General features: G+C 37.3%; 1 protein-coding gene across 3 annotated transcripts in view; it reads left to right on the top strand.

Moving 5' to 3' along the window:
* Positions 1-20,130, top strand: part of XRCC5 (X-ray repair cross complementing 5) — a gene marked incomplete at its 3' end in the record, with an annotated part of 48,941 nt that overhangs the window by 7,973 nt on the left and 20,838 nt on the right. For all 3 annotated transcript variants that reach the window (XM_083865419.1, XM_083865418.1, XM_083865417.1), the window contains 9 exons: positions 767-955; positions 3,847-3,961; positions 5,543-5,681; positions 7,755-7,867; positions 10,753-10,815; positions 11,484-11,621; positions 12,268-12,358; positions 13,588-13,715; positions 17,818-18,014. In XM_083865419.1, the coding sequence (XP_083721545.1) occupies positions 767-955; positions 3,847-3,961; positions 5,543-5,681; positions 7,755-7,867; positions 10,753-10,815; positions 11,484-11,621; positions 12,268-12,358; positions 13,588-13,715; positions 17,818-18,014 (1,173 nt within the window). The remainder of the gene's footprint in view (positions 1-766; positions 956-3,846; positions 3,962-5,542; positions 5,682-7,754; positions 7,868-10,752; positions 10,816-11,483; positions 11,622-12,267; positions 12,359-13,587; positions 13,716-17,817; positions 18,015-20,130) is intronic.

Below are 20,130 nucleotides of genomic sequence, written 5' to 3'. Positions count from 1 at the left end.
CAGTCAGAAATTCACCCAGTGTTGTAAGCTATTAAAATCTCAAAGAATAGCATTTGTTCCAGAAATACCTAATAGCTCCACTGCAGAGAATGTCCTGCTTGCTGGCATTTGGAGCTGATACAGAGTCACAGGCCTGGAACAGCCTTTAACAAGTCATCTAGAGCAATCCTCTTACTTCAGACTGGGTCAGGTGTATGTCTGTCATTGCTGAGCAGTGTTTGTCTAACCTTCTGATAAAGATTTGCAGTGATGGAGACTCTTCTCTCTCCTCAGGCAGTTGGTTTTAGAGATTATGGTTTGAAATGCCTTTATCAGGTTTTTGACTATCTGACCTGACTCCACGATGTGATTGGAGTGCAGGCAGAATGCAAAGAACTGATTGTTTCCTTCCTCTCTGCAACAGCATTTTATATTTAAGGCTGTTTTGCCCTCTAATTTCCTTCTCTACAGGCTTTATTTTGTTCAATCTTTTTAAATGGATCTTGTTTTCTAATCAGCACTGGCTTTACTGCCTAATCTATTCCTGTACGTGGATGTCTTTATCGATGCACAATACCCCGAATTAGTGCATCACTCTGGTCAAGATGTTACCAATGCCAAGTACACTTGAAATACTGTTTAATTTGTTTTGCAAGTCCTGTGGCTCTTTGTACATGTCTGCAGCTAGATAGAAATTGTTGATCCTAAGAACATTTTTGTTTTGTTTTGATTGGTTATTTTAATAAGGAAGAAAGCTTATCAAACTAACTGCTTCTTTTGTTTTTAGTCTGCCATTTCCAGCAAGTGTTGATGATGGAAGTGGAGATGCAAGTGCCAGCGTACATGCTCATATGCACAGAAACACTTTTCCAAGAAAGGGTTTAACTGAACAACAAAAGCAAGGTATTGATGTGGTGAGGAAACTCATGTATACTTTGGATGAAGAAGGAGGGCTGGAAGAAATTTATACTTTCAGGTAAATTTGGCTAATCCTGGTTATTGTAGTGTAGATATGCTTTGTGATTTCTTCTCCAAAAGATGAAATTAACTAATCAGTTGTGTTACAGTTTCATCGAAGTCAGTGAATTTTATGACTTGTTGTAACCACAGTCCCTTTCATACAGCTTCTTCAGTGGCTTTAGAAAACGTAAAAGAGCTTAGAGATTTCAGGGGAAAATGAATTTTCTGTATCTGTATTTAAAGGAAAAATATCAGTTTTCTTCAATCTTTAGTGTTGGAGGATTTGGAGTGAACATTTCTGTAAATGTCATTTCAAAAACATGTTTTAGAAAGAGACGGAGTTTGTGGCATAGTGCAGCTTGAACATCTGCATTTAATGGTAGCCTTTGTTCTTTGGTCGCAGACCTTTTTTTAGCTCACTAGTTGATAAACTCCCACAAATTCTTTGAGTAAGTGTTGTTTGTTGAATCCTGCTCTTTAATCACAGTGTACTGTGCCACTGTGACAATCAATATACAGTATACTTTTTTATCTTTCCCCAATGAAAAACCAAAAGTTTGTGTATCTCTGAAAAACTGTAGCTGATGATGTATCCAAGACTTTTCTACATTGGTGTTGTCTCAGTTGGGAAACGGGCAAAAATGCGTCTATGTGCTTTATCACAGTCTGATGTTACTGTCTCCTGTCTCGGTAGTTCTGTTCTACAGTTATGAAAAGTGATCCTTTAGACAGTGTGGTTTTCAGGAAGCTTAGCAGACTGTAGCTATAATGTCATTATCAAAGGTAATTTTTAGATCGGGGTCATCCCTGTAGGTTTGTATGCTGTAATTCATCAGTTTGTGGAATTTCCTTCCCTCCCTCAGCTCACCTGGTCAGCTTTGCACCTCAGCAGCCAGAGAAGCTGCTCCTTGAGCATTACTGTGCATTAGGGAAGAGACATGTGTCACTGTGTCTGTGTTCTGTGCTAGTCAACAGAGCATTCTGGGTCTCTAGAAAAAAGCAGGCTTTGTCACTGCTTCAAAGACTGCACAGAAAAGCAGAATCCCTGGCCCATTTATCCTTTAGGATAATCCATATGCATGAACCTACCATGTGGCTTGCCCTCTTTATACTTTTTTTATCACAGACTCTTGCTACTCTACAAGCTGTCTTTGTGCCATACTTTCAGGGGAAATCCAAAATCTCTGGATAAATAGGCATTTGGCTAGTAGATTAAAGATTTAGTTGGAAAAGTTGTTTAAGAATATGTGAGGTTTCAGATGCAATTAAGTTGCTTATCAAGCTTTAAAAAGTCAGCTTTGCAAATCTGTCATCATAATTGGCCAATGCAGATACACTCTCCATTTTCCTAGATTCGTTATTGCTGCTGGTAAAAATATTTCAACTCTTGTAAAAATAAATCAGCCATGCCAGGAAAGTGAGTGAGGAGATGTTGTTGTGTTTTTTAAGTTATGATACTTGACCTGTTAGATAGAAGGTACTTCTACTTCCTCTGGGTTTTGGGGGAAGGGATTGCAGAGCAGAGGAGAAAGGTTATGTTCATAAAATGTACATTTGCTAGGGTTTTATTGACTTGGGTCATTTTTGATAGCAGGCAGCATTTTTCTTCTATAAATGTAAGAAATTAAAGGATAGAGATAATACATTGAGCTTAAATTACAGTTTTAGGCATTTGGCACTTATGTATTTGATTTTTGTACTCATCTCTGAATGTATGTGTTGCAGTACTCCTAATTATGTGGTACCATGTTGGTTTTTTTAAAAATCCTGTATTGATGTCTTTATTGCTAGAAGAAAGAAATCTTCCTTTCCCTAAGAAAAAAAAAAAAACAACAACAAACTAAAACAGAAATCCGATGTTTATCTGATACAAAAATCCCAGTGCATTTTTGCCTTTCACTGTGCTTTCAGAATTAAAAAAAAAAAAAACCTGTTCATACTAAGAAACCTGAAAAGTAGAATGCCCAGTTGAATTCTCCACCAATCTTTTCAAGAGTTAATCTTGCTTTCTGCCAGACAAGTGCTTTAATCAAGAGAGTAGTAGATTCCAGGTTTTATTATAATGTGAAAAAGAAGAGTTCAACTTTGTTTTATCTTTGCTTTATCATGCAATGAAAGAAAAAAAATTGACATCCTTCTCTGTGTTGGAATTTTACAGCCAAATAGCCAATACTGAAAACAGCTGAAAGCTGTTTTGGGGGACAAGCCTATTTGAATTCACAATGATATATTATACATTACTGTGAATTGTTGATTTTGGACTCCATTGCTTAAAGTTGTGCAATTGAGTTTATGCTTTTTAGTAAAAACTTGCTGCAGTTCCTTTTTTTGGTGTTTTTTTTGAACTTGTGTATCTGCTATTTAGGCTAGAAATAGTTGAAGTAACTTCTTTCACTCTGACAGAATGCCCTTAAATTGATGAGTTCACTAGTACTGTATTAAAAAAAAAGTGTCAAAAGTCAATTTCTACCATAAACCAAATCCTGGTAATTGAAACTGGATTCTTTATTTCTTCAGCTTCACTATGGAAAGCATTTTACTACTTAGCCTTTTCTAATTTGTGTTGTTCAACTCGCTACATGCCCTAATTGGGTGAGCACAGACAAATGGAAAAATGCTTAAGAAGAAATTGTGTAGTTTTATCACTAGACCTAACACAGGGCCTTTAAGCCCTAATGTTACACCATCATAAAGGCTCAAGATGGGCATAATCTACTGTATCACCTCTTTTATTCATTCTCTTTTCTGACAATGGGTAGTGATAAGATTATTGATGCAGTTTATTTGCTTTATGAAATCTAAGCTGAAACAGCATTTCCTGCATTTCCTTAAGGAATGTGTATTGTCTATAATGCTTTATTAGAGTTCACCAGAGTTCATTTCTGTTTTCCTGATTCCTTCATTTAGAGAGAGCCTGGAACGTCTTTCAATGTTTAAGAAAATAGAAAGGAAGCCTATGCCTTGGCCCTGCCAGCTCACTATTGGTCCTAATTTGTCTATAAGGATTGTGGCCTACAAATCAGTAAGTGTATTAAATCGTGTGTTGCAGTGTAATTTGGCAGCAAGTTAGGTGCAACTGCATGGTTTTTTTTCTTAAAGCTAGGAAAATAAAGATAAAACAAGATCCAAATAATTACGACAGAGATTTTTATTTGGTTAGAAGCCAGTACATCTAAAATTGTGGTTCCCACAGCAACTTTAACTTCACCATACATGTTAAATAACTAAAATTCATAAGCTACAGAAATAGGAGTAATTCTTATCAACTCTGGCCCTTAATGGTGTTGAATTTGATGACCCTGATTAAGAATGTTGTAATTAAAGATTTACATTCAGCATCAGTGATATGTCAGACTTTTTAAGCCCTTAGCATGAGAGGAATTTTGGACATGTGTGCGTAAAATGGTGGGTGTAAATGTTTTACCAGCCATTGTTTAAAATCACATCTGTTGTTATTTCAGACTTGGAATAAAAGGTCTGGTTTTTCAGCTTGTTTGTACTGTTTGGCAGAGCTTGGGCCCAGTCTGTTTCTTACGGTTTATATGGTTCCTTTAATCAGTGCTAGGAAAAAGTAAGTGTATTTAAAGGCAGAAAATGTGCAAATTTCTAGTTATAGAGTAGTTTTTTAGATAACTGTGTAATGTGGCAGTATTGATGGATCTAGTGAGATGGAGATTAATTGATTTGTTATTTCAACACAAGACTGAGTCTGATATGAAGATGAAATACATCTGAATTCTGAGAGCTAGCCTTGAAAGACATCAACTTCCTATTTATAGTTTATAGTAATTTTTTTTAGGCTATTGTGCCACACTGGTGCAAATAGACAGAAAGAGTCCCCTCCCAAAGATGTTTACACACAAAGTAAAGTAAGTTTGAGAGAATAGGCAACATGAACTGAGTGACTGGCCTGAGGTCATACAGTCATACTGACATAATCTATTCTGTCTTGACTGTTTTCTGCTCAGCTCGACATTTTTCTCCTCATGTACTAACTATATCATCAATTTCATTTAAGCAGAGAGAAAAGCAAGCAGTTTTATTTCCCTGTCATTGGGAAACATTCGCTTACTGTAAATACTTAGTCCTTCTTTCCCTCACAAGTTCCATAATGCACTGGGATCTTTGTGCCTTTTGAGGAAGTTGCAGTAATGCAAGGTGTTTTTATCCTGTAGTGTAGTAAACCTAATGGAAAACTTGACCAAGCAAGCTGAGTGAACATTGGGTCTTACTGTATCTTTAACATATTTCTTAATGCTTTGTCCAAAGTATTTTTACAGTTGGAGGTAGTAAATTGCATAGCACACATGTTACATGGTGTCTTGTGACTCAAAGACTTCCACAAATGGCTTAACCTACAGGTTTAATGAATAACCAGGACAAGTATGCTGTCAGTGTGCTGCAGTTCATGTGTTAGTCTCATGCAGATGAAGCAGAGCTGAAAGCACTGTGGTGGCAGCCAGAGATGCATTATTTGACCCTGTCTTTATTAGTTCTTTATTGGCAAAACAATGCAGCACTTAGGCTAAGGAGTTTTTGTGTATTTTGGTGAGCACTCTGGATTCCACTGAAATGTTAAACATTCCTTTTCTTTGATGCCAAGGTCACAGAAGAGAAGGTGAAGAAACTTTGGTCAATTGTGGATGCTAAAACCCTCAGAAAAGAGGATGTGCAAAAAGAAACTGTTTACTGCTTGAATGATGATGATGAGACAGAGGTTCAGAAAGATGATATCATTCAAGGTATGGCCTCTTTATGTGCACCCTGAAGAAAAAGGGAAGATAATGGCTTGGACTCTTAGGTCACCTAAGGGCCTCTTAGTTTTATACTTTGAAGCCTGGCTGTGATCTTAGAATATAAGCTCTGTAGGCTGGTGGAACACAGAGACTCTTGGTTTTCATACATTTTAAAAAATCTTACTTTGCCAATAGTAGGAATAATAATAATAGGAATAATAGTAACAATAGAAATAATAATAATAGGACTAACAACAACAACAATAATAACAATCACAACAAATGGAACTTGGAAGATACTACAGCTTTCTGAACTGTATGCTGTGGAAGGCCATACCTCAGTTCTGTAATGAGTAGTTCTGCTACCACTATTCCATTTTTAGATCTTCAGTTGTACTGATAACATGAATGCTTTCATAGTGCTGCTTTTTTGTAGATGAGCAACTGCTCTAGTTATTCTGCACTTGGAAAGATGAAGCCATCAAAGGAAGGTTTAGTGTTCAAGAGTAGTAGCTTTGCTGTACTATAACAGATCAGTCTGAAGTAGTGGTATGCAAAATACTTTTTCTGACCTGCAGCTTCTCTCTGAGCAGATTAATTTCCTTAGAAGACTACAGGGCCCAGAAACAGCAGGAAATAGTGTACTTACTTTTAAAAATGGATTTAAGCGAATCTGTTTCATTTTTTGTGATTGTATAGATATATTTTGTTACTAGTTTTTTTTCTTTCCTTTGCTATTTCAATCCCATGCAAGTAGGGCAAGTATATTAACTCTAAAGAGTAGAACTATTCAGATAACAGTATAGAGAGTGCTGTCAAATGAATAACATAAATTGAAAATTAGAATAATCTGTATTTTTTTAATTTAATCTATTTGAATTTTAGCATTCATAGGTGTTTCATAGCTGTATCAGATAAAGTCCTAATGACAATGTAACCTTTTCTTTAAGCAGAACTGATTGTTAAAAGATGGTCTAGTTACATTTGACAACTTTAAAACTATGTGTAAAAAAATCCACTTACAGAGAATGAGTTTTGAAGGATTTGTGACTGTTCTCAGCTAATCTTCTGACTGCTTAAGTTATTAAGTAGTTGTGGGATGCTAGTAAAAAGAAGTGGTAAGCAGTTCAATGTGAACAAAGGAGATAAAAGATTTCCCTGACAGTGGTGTGATATTTCTAATATAGTAGCTAAAGAGCTACTGATGCCTCTTGGACTTCCATGATTTTTTTGAGAAATGTCATAAGTTGACAATATTTTGTATTTGCAGCACCCATACTGAAATTTCTTTTTCTATCTGTGCATTTGCTTTTCAGTTTGTAGGAAAATGTATCTGCTTATATGTTTTTCATTGAGGGATTTATCTTTATTCCTTCCATTTTCTTCACACCTGAGGCTATCATCCTTAGTCTGTGGCAGTATAATAAAGTGATGACGTTACAGGGAGGGTATTGGAAGCTGAGATAGGAGAATAAGCAGTTGGAGCAGATGATACCTCTGAGAAATTATAGCTTCCTGTAATTTTTGTACAGCTGTTTGTGGATATATACCTGTAATGTATGGCATGGGAAGTAAAATACAGGAATAAATAGACTAGTTCTGCATACAAGAATGTTTTGGTTTTCCATTGTATACCTTGCTTCTACTGTTAGCACATTTAATTCTCTGAATCTTTTCTGGTGTCACCTCGTGTGGTGTGATTTGTGGTATGTTTGAGGTTGCTAGTATTATGTTTGCAGAGAGTGTTGCAATCTGTTTGCTGAAATACATTCTGATTTGCTTAAATCTATTCTGTGAGCATAACTTTGTTAGGCAAGATGTTCCCTTATTTTCTTTCCTGCTCTCTGAGGGTACTTGTGTTACATAAAATAATGTACAAGGAGTGCAACTGCTGTTAGTGAAGTACAAAATGTGTCTATGGGTGTTTGGTTTTTTTGCTAACAGGGAAAGTAATTTGATGAGCATGTGTGGAACGTAGCTGTGGGGCACAAATGCATTGTTAAAATATTCAGAGAGCTAATTTTGGTGTTAAAATTGTAGGCCCATATGCTTACCAGATGCTCTTCTCTTGTTCTCTAGGTTATCGGTATGGGAGTGATATAGTTCCTTTTTCCAAGGAAGATGAAGAGCAAATGAAATACAAAACAGAAGAAAAGTGTTTTTCTGTTTTGGGATTCACTAGATCCTCTCAGGTGCAATACTAAATGTCTTCCTATTCAGCTTCCTGGGTTATTCAAGAAAACTGATCTTAGTTTGAATTCAGTAAAGTCGTGGTGTTGTATTAGGTTTCAATATTGGGAATGGAGCATCTCCACCAGGTGTGGAGGGGTGACTTTACTGATTCTGGTATATGTAAGCAGTATGTGGTCTTATGAAGGAGAGAAGCTTGTAAATATGGCTGTTGGACTCTCAAATGAAGCCAGAGCCACTGAACTCGGATCTTTGCAAAGTGGAGACAGAAATATTGTGGTCTCATTTCATCTCACAAACTTTAATGGTCTGTCTTCTGTTCAGCTCAGGCAGCAGCCTTTCTGTGCTTTGTCCAGCCAAGGGTATGGCTGCTTCTTAACAGAAGCTTCTCCCAACATTAAAGTAATGTTAAAGCAAGCCTGCAAACTGACTCCATTGAGTCTCAATTCCATAAGGATTAGTTTGTGAACCATGACTTGCCTCTTCTTTCTATTGTGACAAAATTTCAATGTAGTGAAGACTTCTTAGAACTTAGACAAAGGTAACATCATCCAAAACCTCTCTGTATTTTCATGAGATGCATGGTGTTTGTAATGCACTTAGCTCTACTTGTGATATTGACTTTGCTATTTGTTGTCCGTGACAGTTGTAAGAAACTTACTTTAAGCAAGTACCTTAATGAAAGTTATCCAGCACAAGGTGGTTTCCTTCAGAAAATCCAGGACTTAAGCATTAGCGAAGCCTTAGGCAAAGGCTTAACAAAACTGTTCTTGAGGCAGGACATGTGAGGAGAGAGTACACAGATGTGAGTGCCAAGTAATTGCTGTGAATGTTAAGCTGCTCCCCATCTTTTTTCTCCAAGGTATTGCACAGGGTGACTGAAACTTTACTCATCTTGGAATTATCCACACCCAGTCGTCTTCACCAGTCAAAACTGAAATAAAATCATGGGGCAGTTCTATACCTTCTGTTCTGACAGCTCCCAGCCCTCCTGCTGTTTGAAATCTCTCATTGCCTGAACAAAGTAGAACCCTTGATAAAGGCTCAGGCATCATCACCTTTACCATTAAGGAAAGATGCTAATGAAATAGGAAGCATCTGTGGGAGCTTACTCCCAAGTGGATGTAACTGAACTTCTTACTTTACAATACAGGTGTCACAGAGACCTTGTGCATGTTGCTAGATATGTCATTAGACTACTGCAGTGCAGCGTTCCAAACCATAATAACTGAGGAGCGAGGAAGTTCCGTGATTTACTGAAATGGCAAGCTAAGCCTAACTGGAAACTGTAACCTTGAGGACTTTCAAACTTAGTTGTTGAGTAATGTGGGAGCTCGTGCACTGCAAGTGATTGGGCAAGGAAACAACTTGTGCTTGACTTATGTACCCTAAATTGGCCAGGGCTAGAGAGGTGTTAGGGAGTGCTACCTTCTCTACCAGAACCTGGATCTGATGAGTGAAATGTGTCTGAATCCAGTGTTCCAATGAGACAATTTCTTGGATCTCTTAATACATTATTAGCCTCCAGCTGAATCTTACTATTGTCATTTAGTTCTGCAAGATGTATTTCACTGTGTGCTGAGTTGTCTTATGCTGGAGGTTGGCCTCCTGTCTCTACTTAGTCTGACTTTATTTGAAAATTGAAACTAAGAGGAAAGCAGATGAGGAATATGGTGTTCCTGTGAGCAAACTGTTATTTCACATAGACTTTTATTTTTCCATCATTGGTCAGATAGTGTGGTAAAACCTTCAAATGTGTAGTTAATAATTGTAGGGTTACAGTTAATTTTAGGAATACTTTTCAAGTCACATAAATATGCATAAAAGAATTAACAAGTTGTTTTAAAAAGTTTTCAATATACCAAATATTGATTGCTTTTAATTATTTTTTGTGGTGTACTTCTCTTGTCTTTGGATTTCATAACAAATAGAAGTTATATCTTAAAGTGTGCTCTGGTCCCATAGCCAGTAGTGTGAGTAGTTATAGTAGCTGTACATCCCCTCAGTGAAATAAAATGATTCAGGCATGCTTGCAGGATTTAAATTACAGTGTATAGATAAGATATCAGGAAGTTTTTAACTACAGCTGGAATTTTCAAGACCCATGTATTATCTTAAGTTTCACCTCCTAAATTTTATTGTTTGGAATAATAAAACTGACACTATTCAAGTGTATGTTTTATATTAAATTGTTTCTTTAAAAAACTTTGATGGAAAGATGATTCATTGTTGACTAGAAAAACTGGAACAGCTCCAGATGCATAATTAAATACAGACTAGACCCACCTTATATTATTTTCCTGAGATGTTCACATCCTTCAGGAAAGAAGATCAGAGGCCGCTTAAACTTTGATTTTTAATTTATGAGCTATGCCATGTAAATCAAGAAATAATACTTGAAAATATTACAAAGGGACAATTGCTTTTGCAAACAAAAAAAGTTGTAGTGATACATACATCTAGTTATTTATTCTATAATGAACATAAAATTTCTTTGCTATCTTTGTATCTTTACTAGAAAAATTTAATAGCATAAGTATGGTGCCAGTTAGGATTAGGTCTTGTATTAACTACTGTAGTTTTCCACAATGACTTTTGAATTACTGAAGTACGATTCAGACTGGTAACAGCTGTCAGTAGCACTGTCCTTTATTCCTGCCTATCGCTAGGAAGCTATGAGAATATTCTACCCAATATGACTGAATATCCATATTAAGTAATAAATGGAGATATGAGACACATACAGGGCTTTAACTTCTATGCACTGTAATTAAGTTTGATGGCTTCTGACTTGAGTAATGTTAGTTGTTTTGTAATTTAATTGGTCCAGTTGCATTAGTGACCTTTTCTTTAGGTCAGGCTAACTCTTGACCATTTGAATCTGTAGATCCAGAGGCATTATTACATGGGCAGCCAGGCTCTGAAGGTCTTTGCAGCGAAAGGTGATGAGGTAAGGTGAACTGAAGTTTAATGCTGAACATATTTTGCTGTAGAACAAAAAAGAATAGTAGTGATGCTTGAGATTGTCCTGTCTTTCTGTGTTAATAAATACTTTTAACGCAATTTACAGAAATGTCTTATTTCATTGCCCCGTAGGTTAAAAAGAAGTTGGATTAAGCCCTAAATGAATACAGTATCTCATGAATAATGAAAAACTGGTAGATAGTATGTTTGAGCAGGGTTATGGGGAACCTGAAGTTGGTGCTTTAGTCGACTGTCATTCAGGGCAACAGTGTGCCCTTTCACTGTGTTATTTAGAACAGACCTCCAAAATACTGGAGGTAAAAAGCTCACTGGAGCTCTGATATATTCCCTTAAGGGTCTGACTTCCCTCCCTTTCTCCATCTCTTGCAAAACCTCTGAGAGTTCCTCACACCTGGTGAAAAAGGTGGAACGTGCTGAATCTAAAGTTGACTCAGCTTTGAATGGATCCACTGTTGTGATGAAATTTGACCTTTCAGCTTCTATGATTTATGAACATGGAAAAATGCTTGTGTTAAAGGTAGAGCTGAAATGGAAACTAGTCTTGACTAAATCAATACCATTGAATTCCCTGTGAAAGATGTATTTCATGAGTAAGAATTTGCATGACTTTGTGGACTTCTTTTTCCCCTCTAGTATGCAGCAGTTGCTTTTTCTGCACTTGTTCGTGCATTGGATGAATTGAAAATGGTGGCTATAGTGCGCTATGTTTATAATAGAAGATGCAACCCACAAATTGGAGTAGCTTTTCCGCATATTAAGGATGCATATGAGGTAATGCTTCTCTCTTACCCTTTTGCAGAGAAACCCAGAAGCAACACAGTATGTCAGAACTTTTGCAGCATATGTTTCCCCTGATCTTTCTTACGAGAGACTATTGAAAGAGCTAAATATGTATAGCATGGCTGAGCAGTGACGGAGGTGGGGGCGGACACAACAATCTTCAGACTTCTGAAGGGTATAAACATCAAGGATGGAAAGGAATTATTTAGGGTGGTATGAACTGGAGGAGGTAATTGAATAAAGAAAAAAATGAGGCAGAGAAACATTAAAAAAAACAAATCCAGCTTTTGACTTTGAAATACAGTAAGCTGTGATAAAACTTCCCAAAGCACCATTGGATATTTAAAGCATGGGTAGTTAGAGCTTTGCACAAGAAAAAGGGATCAGATGGCTGGGGAGGTCTTTATTCCATGAGCAGAAAAATTGAGTGTAGCCATCACTATGTTATAAAATATAATGCTGTATTTTATTCTGATTAAAATTGTGTTGCTCTGTAAATATTTTAAGTGTTTTGATGTGCACAGCATTACATCTTCAGATTTTTCTTATGTTTTATATTGCCCTGGTATGGCACTCTGGGGATACAGTTATTATTTTTTCCTTCAGGCTCAGTTGTTTTTTCTTTCCTCTTGCACAGTGTCTCATCTATGTACAGCTACCATATATGGAAGACCTAAGACAATATGTATTTTCATCCTTGAAAAACAGTAAAAAATACACTCCTACAGGTAAGACATTTGCTGGTCAACTGGAGAATAACCTGCTTGTTGTCTTCTAAGATGCTCTAAAAGAGTTAGAATATTTGGCTCTCCAGTGAAAACATAAGTTTTGTTGTTATTTTGGCTTAGGAAAACACCTAGGTATTTGGGAATCCATTTTGGTGATGTCATCTTGAAGTGTAAATGTGTATCAAAGCTTTGCCTCTTCTGGTGCAGGCTGAGCAGACCTAAGTTTACAGGCAGTATTTCAACTGTCCTGTTTAATGACTTCTGGCTTAGGTTGCAGCATCATGAGTCTCACAGCGTCCTGTGATAAGAGCTGAGATTAGTCTTCTGTATCCTTTGATCTTTGAACTCATTTGTGGGAGTAAATGGCCAAACCTTGTGGGATCTACAGTGTGTGATTAGCTAGCTAGAATTAGAACAGAGGCAGCTGCTCTGTTGGTGCAAAGCTGGTCCCGTAGCCGTTTGCAGTATGGCCTGTTAATATGATATACAAAGGCAAAGACAATATTTTCTGTGGAGTGTTATTAAACCATGCACTTATTGGTATCTGGATTGAGATGGATGGCATCTTTGGAGAACATGCAGCTACACAAAGCTTGGCTTGCTGTTCTGCGAGTTTTGCACAGCAATGAGTCTTAAGTGGATGTAGTTTAAAATCCACTCCCGCTTCTTTCATTTCTTATGAGATGCATTGAATGGGCACCTGCATGTCAGGGTAGATACAGCATGCTGCTTTGTTTCTATAGCAGTTTCTGTTTTCTTGCCTGTAACCAGCAGTTTGATAACAAATGTAAAACTTGTCTTACCAAAGCAGTAGCTGGCTATTGTGAACTGTTAATTTGCAATCATAACTTTAAAAATTTATATGGCGCCATTTAGTTTTGCAAACCAACTGTTCTCCTTATTTTCTAAGTGGCCTATAAACCTTCTGTTGCAAATGAAAACATCTTGAAAAGTGAAAGCAGCAAGGCAACAATAATTGAGGTCTTGGGGAAAAAGAAAAAGGCTTTATGACTTTATGCTGTAGTCCTTAAATAAAGCAGGGGTTTATTATTGTGTCCATTATCCATATTTTTTATTGGCACATCTAGAGCCGCAGTGTATTCTGTGGCGTGTAATGACTTGGTGAAAATCTCACATTGTGAAGCAAATCTTCATTTATAAATTGTTTCAAGAAATGCACCCATCTGCAAGTGTATTTAATCTTCCTTTGTGTATAATTGCTGCCTTAGCGGATCAGTTATCTGCTGTTGAATCCCTGATGGATTCTATGAATTTGGTTCATGAAGATGGAGAAACTTCTGAGGACCTATTTAAGCCCAGCAAAATTCCAAACCCTCGTTTTCAGAGGTTATATCAGGTGAGATGAACTATATGGTATTTTTCAAAAACCCTTTTTCTTATGACTTTTCACCTTTCTGTCTTTCTGTGATTCATGTTGGAAAGATCTGTATTGTGAAAATGCAGATAAATGTCTGGCATTAAAGTATGTGGTAACCAGTGATTTCTGTGTTGTCCCTGACATAGATTTATTTTTAAAATTTCTACTTTCGAGGAAGCAAGGGAAATTATACCTGTGCTGAGGTGTCTACAGCAGCATCAGGGATATTCACAGGCACGTAGACTAGGCAAGTAAAAACTTGCCTCTCATACTGTATTGTGGACATAGATTCAGTCTTTGGCTTTTAGGCAAAGAGAATTGGCTGAAAATTTGGGATATCTTCAGCTTGTCATTCTGTGTCCCATCACTTTTCTGTGCATTGTTGCATCCAGCAGTGTTCCAGACCAGGTCAGTCTGAGGTGAACTGGATCAGTAAGAAGTGGTTATTAAATTGTTGACATTTAAAATGTTCTGTTGGGGTGTCTAAGCTGATGCACTTTACGAGCCAGCAGAACAGTTCACACTTCCTGCAGTTATTATGTCAAGCTGTCTCCATTTTGATTTGCATTCCTTTCATAACACGAAGACTTTCATTGCAACTGTGAGGATGAGAGACTTAATTATACATTGGAATTCAAGTGTTTAAAAAAATGACGCAGCAAATTCAAAAATAAAGAAAATTATGCTGCAATTTAAGCAACTGCAGAATTGTACTGTATGCAGAACCATGGAGATATATTGAATGTGTGACTCTGCTCTGAAAATTGACCAAAAATGGTATTACAGCAATCATATTCATCATATCTCAGCAATTCCACATGATTTATTTAAGTTTACAAGTAGGAAGAAGATGCTTTTTTAAATGAAGAAAACTTATCCTAGCTTCCCAAAGCCTTGCTTCCTCGGTGTTGTCAAAATAACCAAAGGATCTGAAGGTCAGTGTGTGTTTGAGGAACACATGTAAGCCCACTGTCTTCAAATCCTACTGTGATTGACACCCAAAGAACTCAGCGTTCTCATCAAGTTCTGCCAGTCATATTGACAAGACAGTGTGTAACTGAATGCAAGATTTGATCAGTTGGAGGTTATTGCAGGGCAAGAACTTAAAATGGACTGACCTCTGCACAACTCTTATTTTAGGAAGAATTGTTAAGCTTGGATATTACAGAACTTGGGCTTTGCTTGTAAGCAAAATACTTGGGGATAGAATTTCCTCTATTATATTGCTAGATAGAGTTTTGCATTCTTTTGGTTTAGTGGATTTTGCCTACTGGTGGAAGGTGGTTTTTTTAGGTGTGCTATTTGTCTTCTGAAACAGTGTGATGGCGGTGTTCCAGCACTTGAGTCAATTGCTGCTGGAAGAGAGTAACTGAGTAACTTGCCAAGTTCCTTAGAGGATTGTAGAATTTCGTAAGGGTGAGTGCTACTGGTAGAAAAAGTATTTGTTGATAGAATCTATGGGGTAGGATACAGTTTCTCTCCTTGCCCTAAACTGGTAGTCCTCTTACTGCTTTCTTTTGGCCACACACAGCCCCATTTGTTTGTCTTATTACAAAATTGCTCTCAGTCTGTGTAAGTTGTTCTCTCCTTTGCTGCAGAAATGCTCCAGATTCTTAGTATTTTGCTCTTAGGCCAAGTGGCATTGTTGGTTCCTTAAGAACTATGAAGAAAAATTCTTCATTATCTTTTGACTGTAGCCAGTAAGTGGATTGGGCTGAATAGAACCTATAAATGGTTTTGAAAAATAACTGAAGAAAAGGATGAACTCCTACTTCATTTCCTTGCTTTGTTGCCTCATGAAGATATTTGGAATGATAAGTGACAAGAGCCAGAATTTAAACAAAAACATCAAGCTAAATTATATCTCTGGAAGTAGTGGTAGGCATCAGGAAATGACAGAGTGGGTGAGAAGTAGTTGTTAATGCTTGCTGGAGTGGAGAAATATCCTATATCCAGACTTTCGACTTTTATTCCTTGCTTCCAGAAAAAACTAAGTGAACTTCTGTAGCTTTTGTAGTGGCAGACTTCTAACATTATTATTTAAATTGACCATCTTAAATACAGGGATTTGAAGCAGCTAAGCCATTTAGGGAATGCAGTGCATTTTATTTGTTAGCCAAATAAACAAATCAGTCAACAGTGGTGGTTCTGTACAGAGATGGACCTGTTGGTGTATATGTTTCATTGCTTATCATGGAATTAATGATGTGAAACCCACTTCATTACATCCATTGACAAGTGTCTTGGTGTGACCCCTGTTCCTGAAAGCTGGCTATTTCTTTAGAAGTGGAAATGTATGAAATTAGGAAGAGTAATGAGGAGCATAGTGCCTTGGTGACAACATGCATGAATAGAATGGTGGATCTGCAAGGCAGTGGCAGTGTGGGTTGCCTTCTGTTTGGGAAGGTGAGAGTGGTTCTTGCTGAACACAGAAGGAAGGGGGAAACAAGGTTAAGAGGGACGGGGTTGGTTTAGAAACTCCAGGTTGTCTGTTTAGCTTAGTCTCCATTTAGCGCCTGAGTTTTGACAGTACCTGCCATCTCAGGTTTCAGATGTAGCCATCTACTTTAGAAACAGGTAAAAGTGGATGCTGTGGCTACTCAGTCTGCTCAGCTCCTGCAGCTGTACACATTTTCATTTACAAAAGCCTGAAACACATAGGCATAACAGGGGACTTAAGTTTTTTTGTTTTGTGAGTTTAATTCAATTACCTAACCTTTTTTGTTGTTGTTGTTGTTGGTTTTTTTTTTTTTTGCATCTCAAGAGCCATTACTGCAGCTTCCAGCAACATTTTCACTCTCTTTCAAAATAATTTGTACCTTAAATCATTACAAGTGTTTCCAAATCAGTAGCCTTGTACAACAACTGCCTTCTTTTGATAGTATGTTTAATATGTTCTAATATGGACTGGAATCTTAATGGCAGTCTGAAAACCCATCAGTGTTGATGTGCCACATAGTCTCGATTTTCTGTGTTGGCAGCTTTCCAGTGTGAATAGGGGCTTTTTATTTGCTTTGATTTTGTTTTTTAAATTAGTGTCATGTCTGACAGCCAACAAGGGAGCAAATCTCTGCTGTATCCCTGGTTTGCTGAGCAGGTAGGTAAACTAGGTAAACTTCACATGGGTATCTAATACACTCAGTTCAGTGGTCATGGAAAAAATTGTCACCTTTGTACATCCCATGTTTTGATGTGTTTGTGTGCATGCACTGGTATCTGCGTGTGTACTTGTAAATGCACACACCTCTCTACTGCTATCCCACAGTTTACAAAATTGGAAAGACATTTACTTTGTTTTCAAAAGCCTCCATGGAATTTCAGTAGCCTGCCTCATTAACCTCATCTTTCCCCCTCTGCTTGGCTCCCTGACTATGTGCACTGACTCTACACTTGGGTGAAAAATCCTTCTCTGTAGCTCTCACCATCTGTTCCAGCTTTGTGCATCTGTCAGCCCCCTTCATTCCCTATTTCTTTCAAAGCTAGGTTCCAAACATACGTATAGTCTGTGCCTCACCTGTGCACACTTAGCATTCTCTCTTTCCATTTCCATTCTCTCTTAAGCTTGTGAACATTCTTCCTGTATGTATGTATACTGAGTTTAATTGAAAAAGAAGAAATATTTTCTTTGAGGGACATTAAACTGTTACAATAACTGGAATGTGTGGTTGGAGTAGATCTCACTTACTTAATTTTGAAATGTATAGAAATCTCTCCCATGTGACTGTTTTATAAGAGAACTGCTTTTTAAAGGTAGAATGAAGCTAAAAATGTGAACAGTTGCAGATGACTGTTTAATTCCTGGGATTTTTCTAATAATTTTCATAGAACTCATTCCAGTGAGTGTGGGAACACTCAACTGCATCAGTGTTCATGTTGACTGTCATTAATAATCTCCTTAAAGAGTTGATCATAGACTTTCAATCCACTGTGAGAGAATATTTTTCAGCAATACAAAGGTAGTATGTTTAATATGGAAAATATTTTGCAGTTATTGTACACCATATGGTGTACAGGCATTACATTAAAAGTTTTTAATATAATTGAAAGTTCTACTTTGCTCAGATTGGTTTGTTTCTTGCAGTGTTTGCAGCACAAAGCTTTTCACCCTGATAAGCCACTGCCGCCAATAGACCAGCACCTTTTAGAAATGCTGGAGATGCCTTCTGTGGTAAGAGAAAGGTGTCAGGCTCCTCTGGAAAGAGTAAAAGCACTCTTCCCCCTGAAGGAAGTTGGCAAGAAAAAAGAAGAGAAGACTGCACAAGACATCTTCAAAGACAAGTAAGTTGGAGATGTATTATGGATTTTTTTGAAACTTTTTTTTTTTTTACTCTTCAGGTTGTTTTTGCTGGATGAAGCAGGCTCAGAATCTTTTGAACAGAAAATCAATGAGTTACACAGTGGAAAAAATGCTGATGGATAGAGAATATTGTGGTGCCATGGAGCCACATAATGGAGTATTTTGAGAATAGTGGTGGTCATACTGTTGCAGTGCAGGACACACTGGGAACCAGTGTGTAAGCTCCTCATGTCTGTATTTGCTGTGACAGAATGACAAAATCCATCAGGTTGGAATGTACCACAGAAGACTACTTGGTCAACCTATTGCTCAAAGACCACCTTTGAAATCTAAGGAGAGATTCATCCAGTTTGGCCTTGAAAACCTTCAGGGTTTGTGCATCCTTTCTGGGCAACCTGTTGCATTGCTTCCTGTCCCCTGGTTAGACAGTTTGTCCTAGAGGTGGTTATAAAATAGTTCAAATAACACTAACAGTGGGTCTAATTTAGTTTAGAAGAAATGCCATGGTGCTTTAAATTAGCTGTAAAGATGAGCCTTCCTTCTCAGCATGTTTGATTTAGGCAATTGTCTAGCTTTCATTTTGAATATCAAATGAAAAGCAGTTTTGTTATTATCTGCTGTGCAGTTAATGTGGTTGTCTCAAAAAAAAAAAAAAAAATCAAGCCGTTATGGACTCTTCCTGGAACAGCTATTGTTTGAAGTTACAGTTTTAAGACAGGGTATTTTTGTTGTTATTGTATATACTGTGTTTAGTTCATTTGTGCTGCAGATAGGAAGAATAAATGCTAAATAGATACTGCAGTTGTCCTGTCACCTCAGCCAAATCAATTTGCATAAACAAAATCTGCTTCTTAGAAATTAATTTATTGAAATCTATACTATAACTAGTGGGTCCCTGAGATGTTGGAGTGTTCTCAGTTAGCTCCTCCTTCCTTCACTTTGTCATTTTTGGCTCAGTCCTTTCAGCACTATCAGCGCTAGGAACGATGTCTTTGAGGTGTTTTCAGCCCTTGCTTAGCTCAGCTGTCATGCATCCTCTCCTGGGTTGGGTAGAGCTTCCTCAGCATGTTGTGCTTGGGAAGATATGACACAGGACTCCTTGCTTTGCTGCTTGAGACTAATGACCACATTCCACTCTGCAGACTGGGAAAAAAATGGCTTTTTTAATGTTGTTGTTGCTGTTTTCAGTGTGTTCCTGTTGCCTTGGTGTGTCTGTGAATTCATATTGTTTAAATTCACTTTTCCTTTCTCCATGCCCCAGTTTCTCTGGGCTTATGTTCATGTGTACATTTATATGTATATCTTAAAAAGTGATAGAACCAGTTTAGAAATAAAAGGCAACAAATGGGGTTCAAATAAAGCTACCAAGAGAATTTAAACAAAAAGCAGTGACCCATTGCTGTTAGATGCTTTAAAATATATCTTCCCAGAAGCATCTGACAAGCAAGAATAAAATCTGTTTTGTTTAAAAACTGGTTTCCTTTAGAGGGGTGATAAAAGCAGCTGTAAAAGTAATTTAGATAGAAATTGATGTAGGGCATTAAAATGATTTTTAAAAAAAAAGCTATAAAGGAAGTGAAAGGATACAGACTCAACTACACAAAGAATGAGTGATAGTTAAGATGTAAAAAAAACTGCAGAAAAATGATATTGCTGTAGTAATGAATGGGACTGCTAGTATTTTATCATTGCTACAACAGCAGTCTTAACTGTATGGTTTTGTTCTGTGTTTGGGGAAGAGCTGAGGTGATATAATTTATTCACTGGATAAAGAAAAGTACATCACTCTGCAACAATGATTAAGGCAAATATTAAACAACAGAGGCACTCTCACAGGTTGCCCAGAGAGGTTGTGGATGCCCCTTCCTGGCAGTGTTCAAGGCCAGGCTGGATGGGGCTTTAGGCAGCCTGGTTTAGTGGGAGGTGCCCCTGCCATGTGTAGGAAATGGGTGATCTTGAAGGTCCCTTCCATCCCAAACCATTCTGTGATTCTAAATGCTATGGTTCTATGAGATTCAACTTACTAATACTAAAATATAGATTGCACTGAAGTGTTTGGAAAAAAGTTTTTTAGAAGATGTCTTCACCATTATTTTT

Source organism: Zosterops lateralis, assembly GCF_965231275.1.
Source record: "Zosterops lateralis genome assembly, chromosome: 7".
NCBI classification, from domain to species: domain Eukaryota; kingdom Metazoa; phylum Chordata; class Aves; order Passeriformes; family Zosteropidae; genus Zosterops; species Zosterops lateralis.
This window is presented reverse-complemented; position numbering and strand designations above follow the sequence as displayed.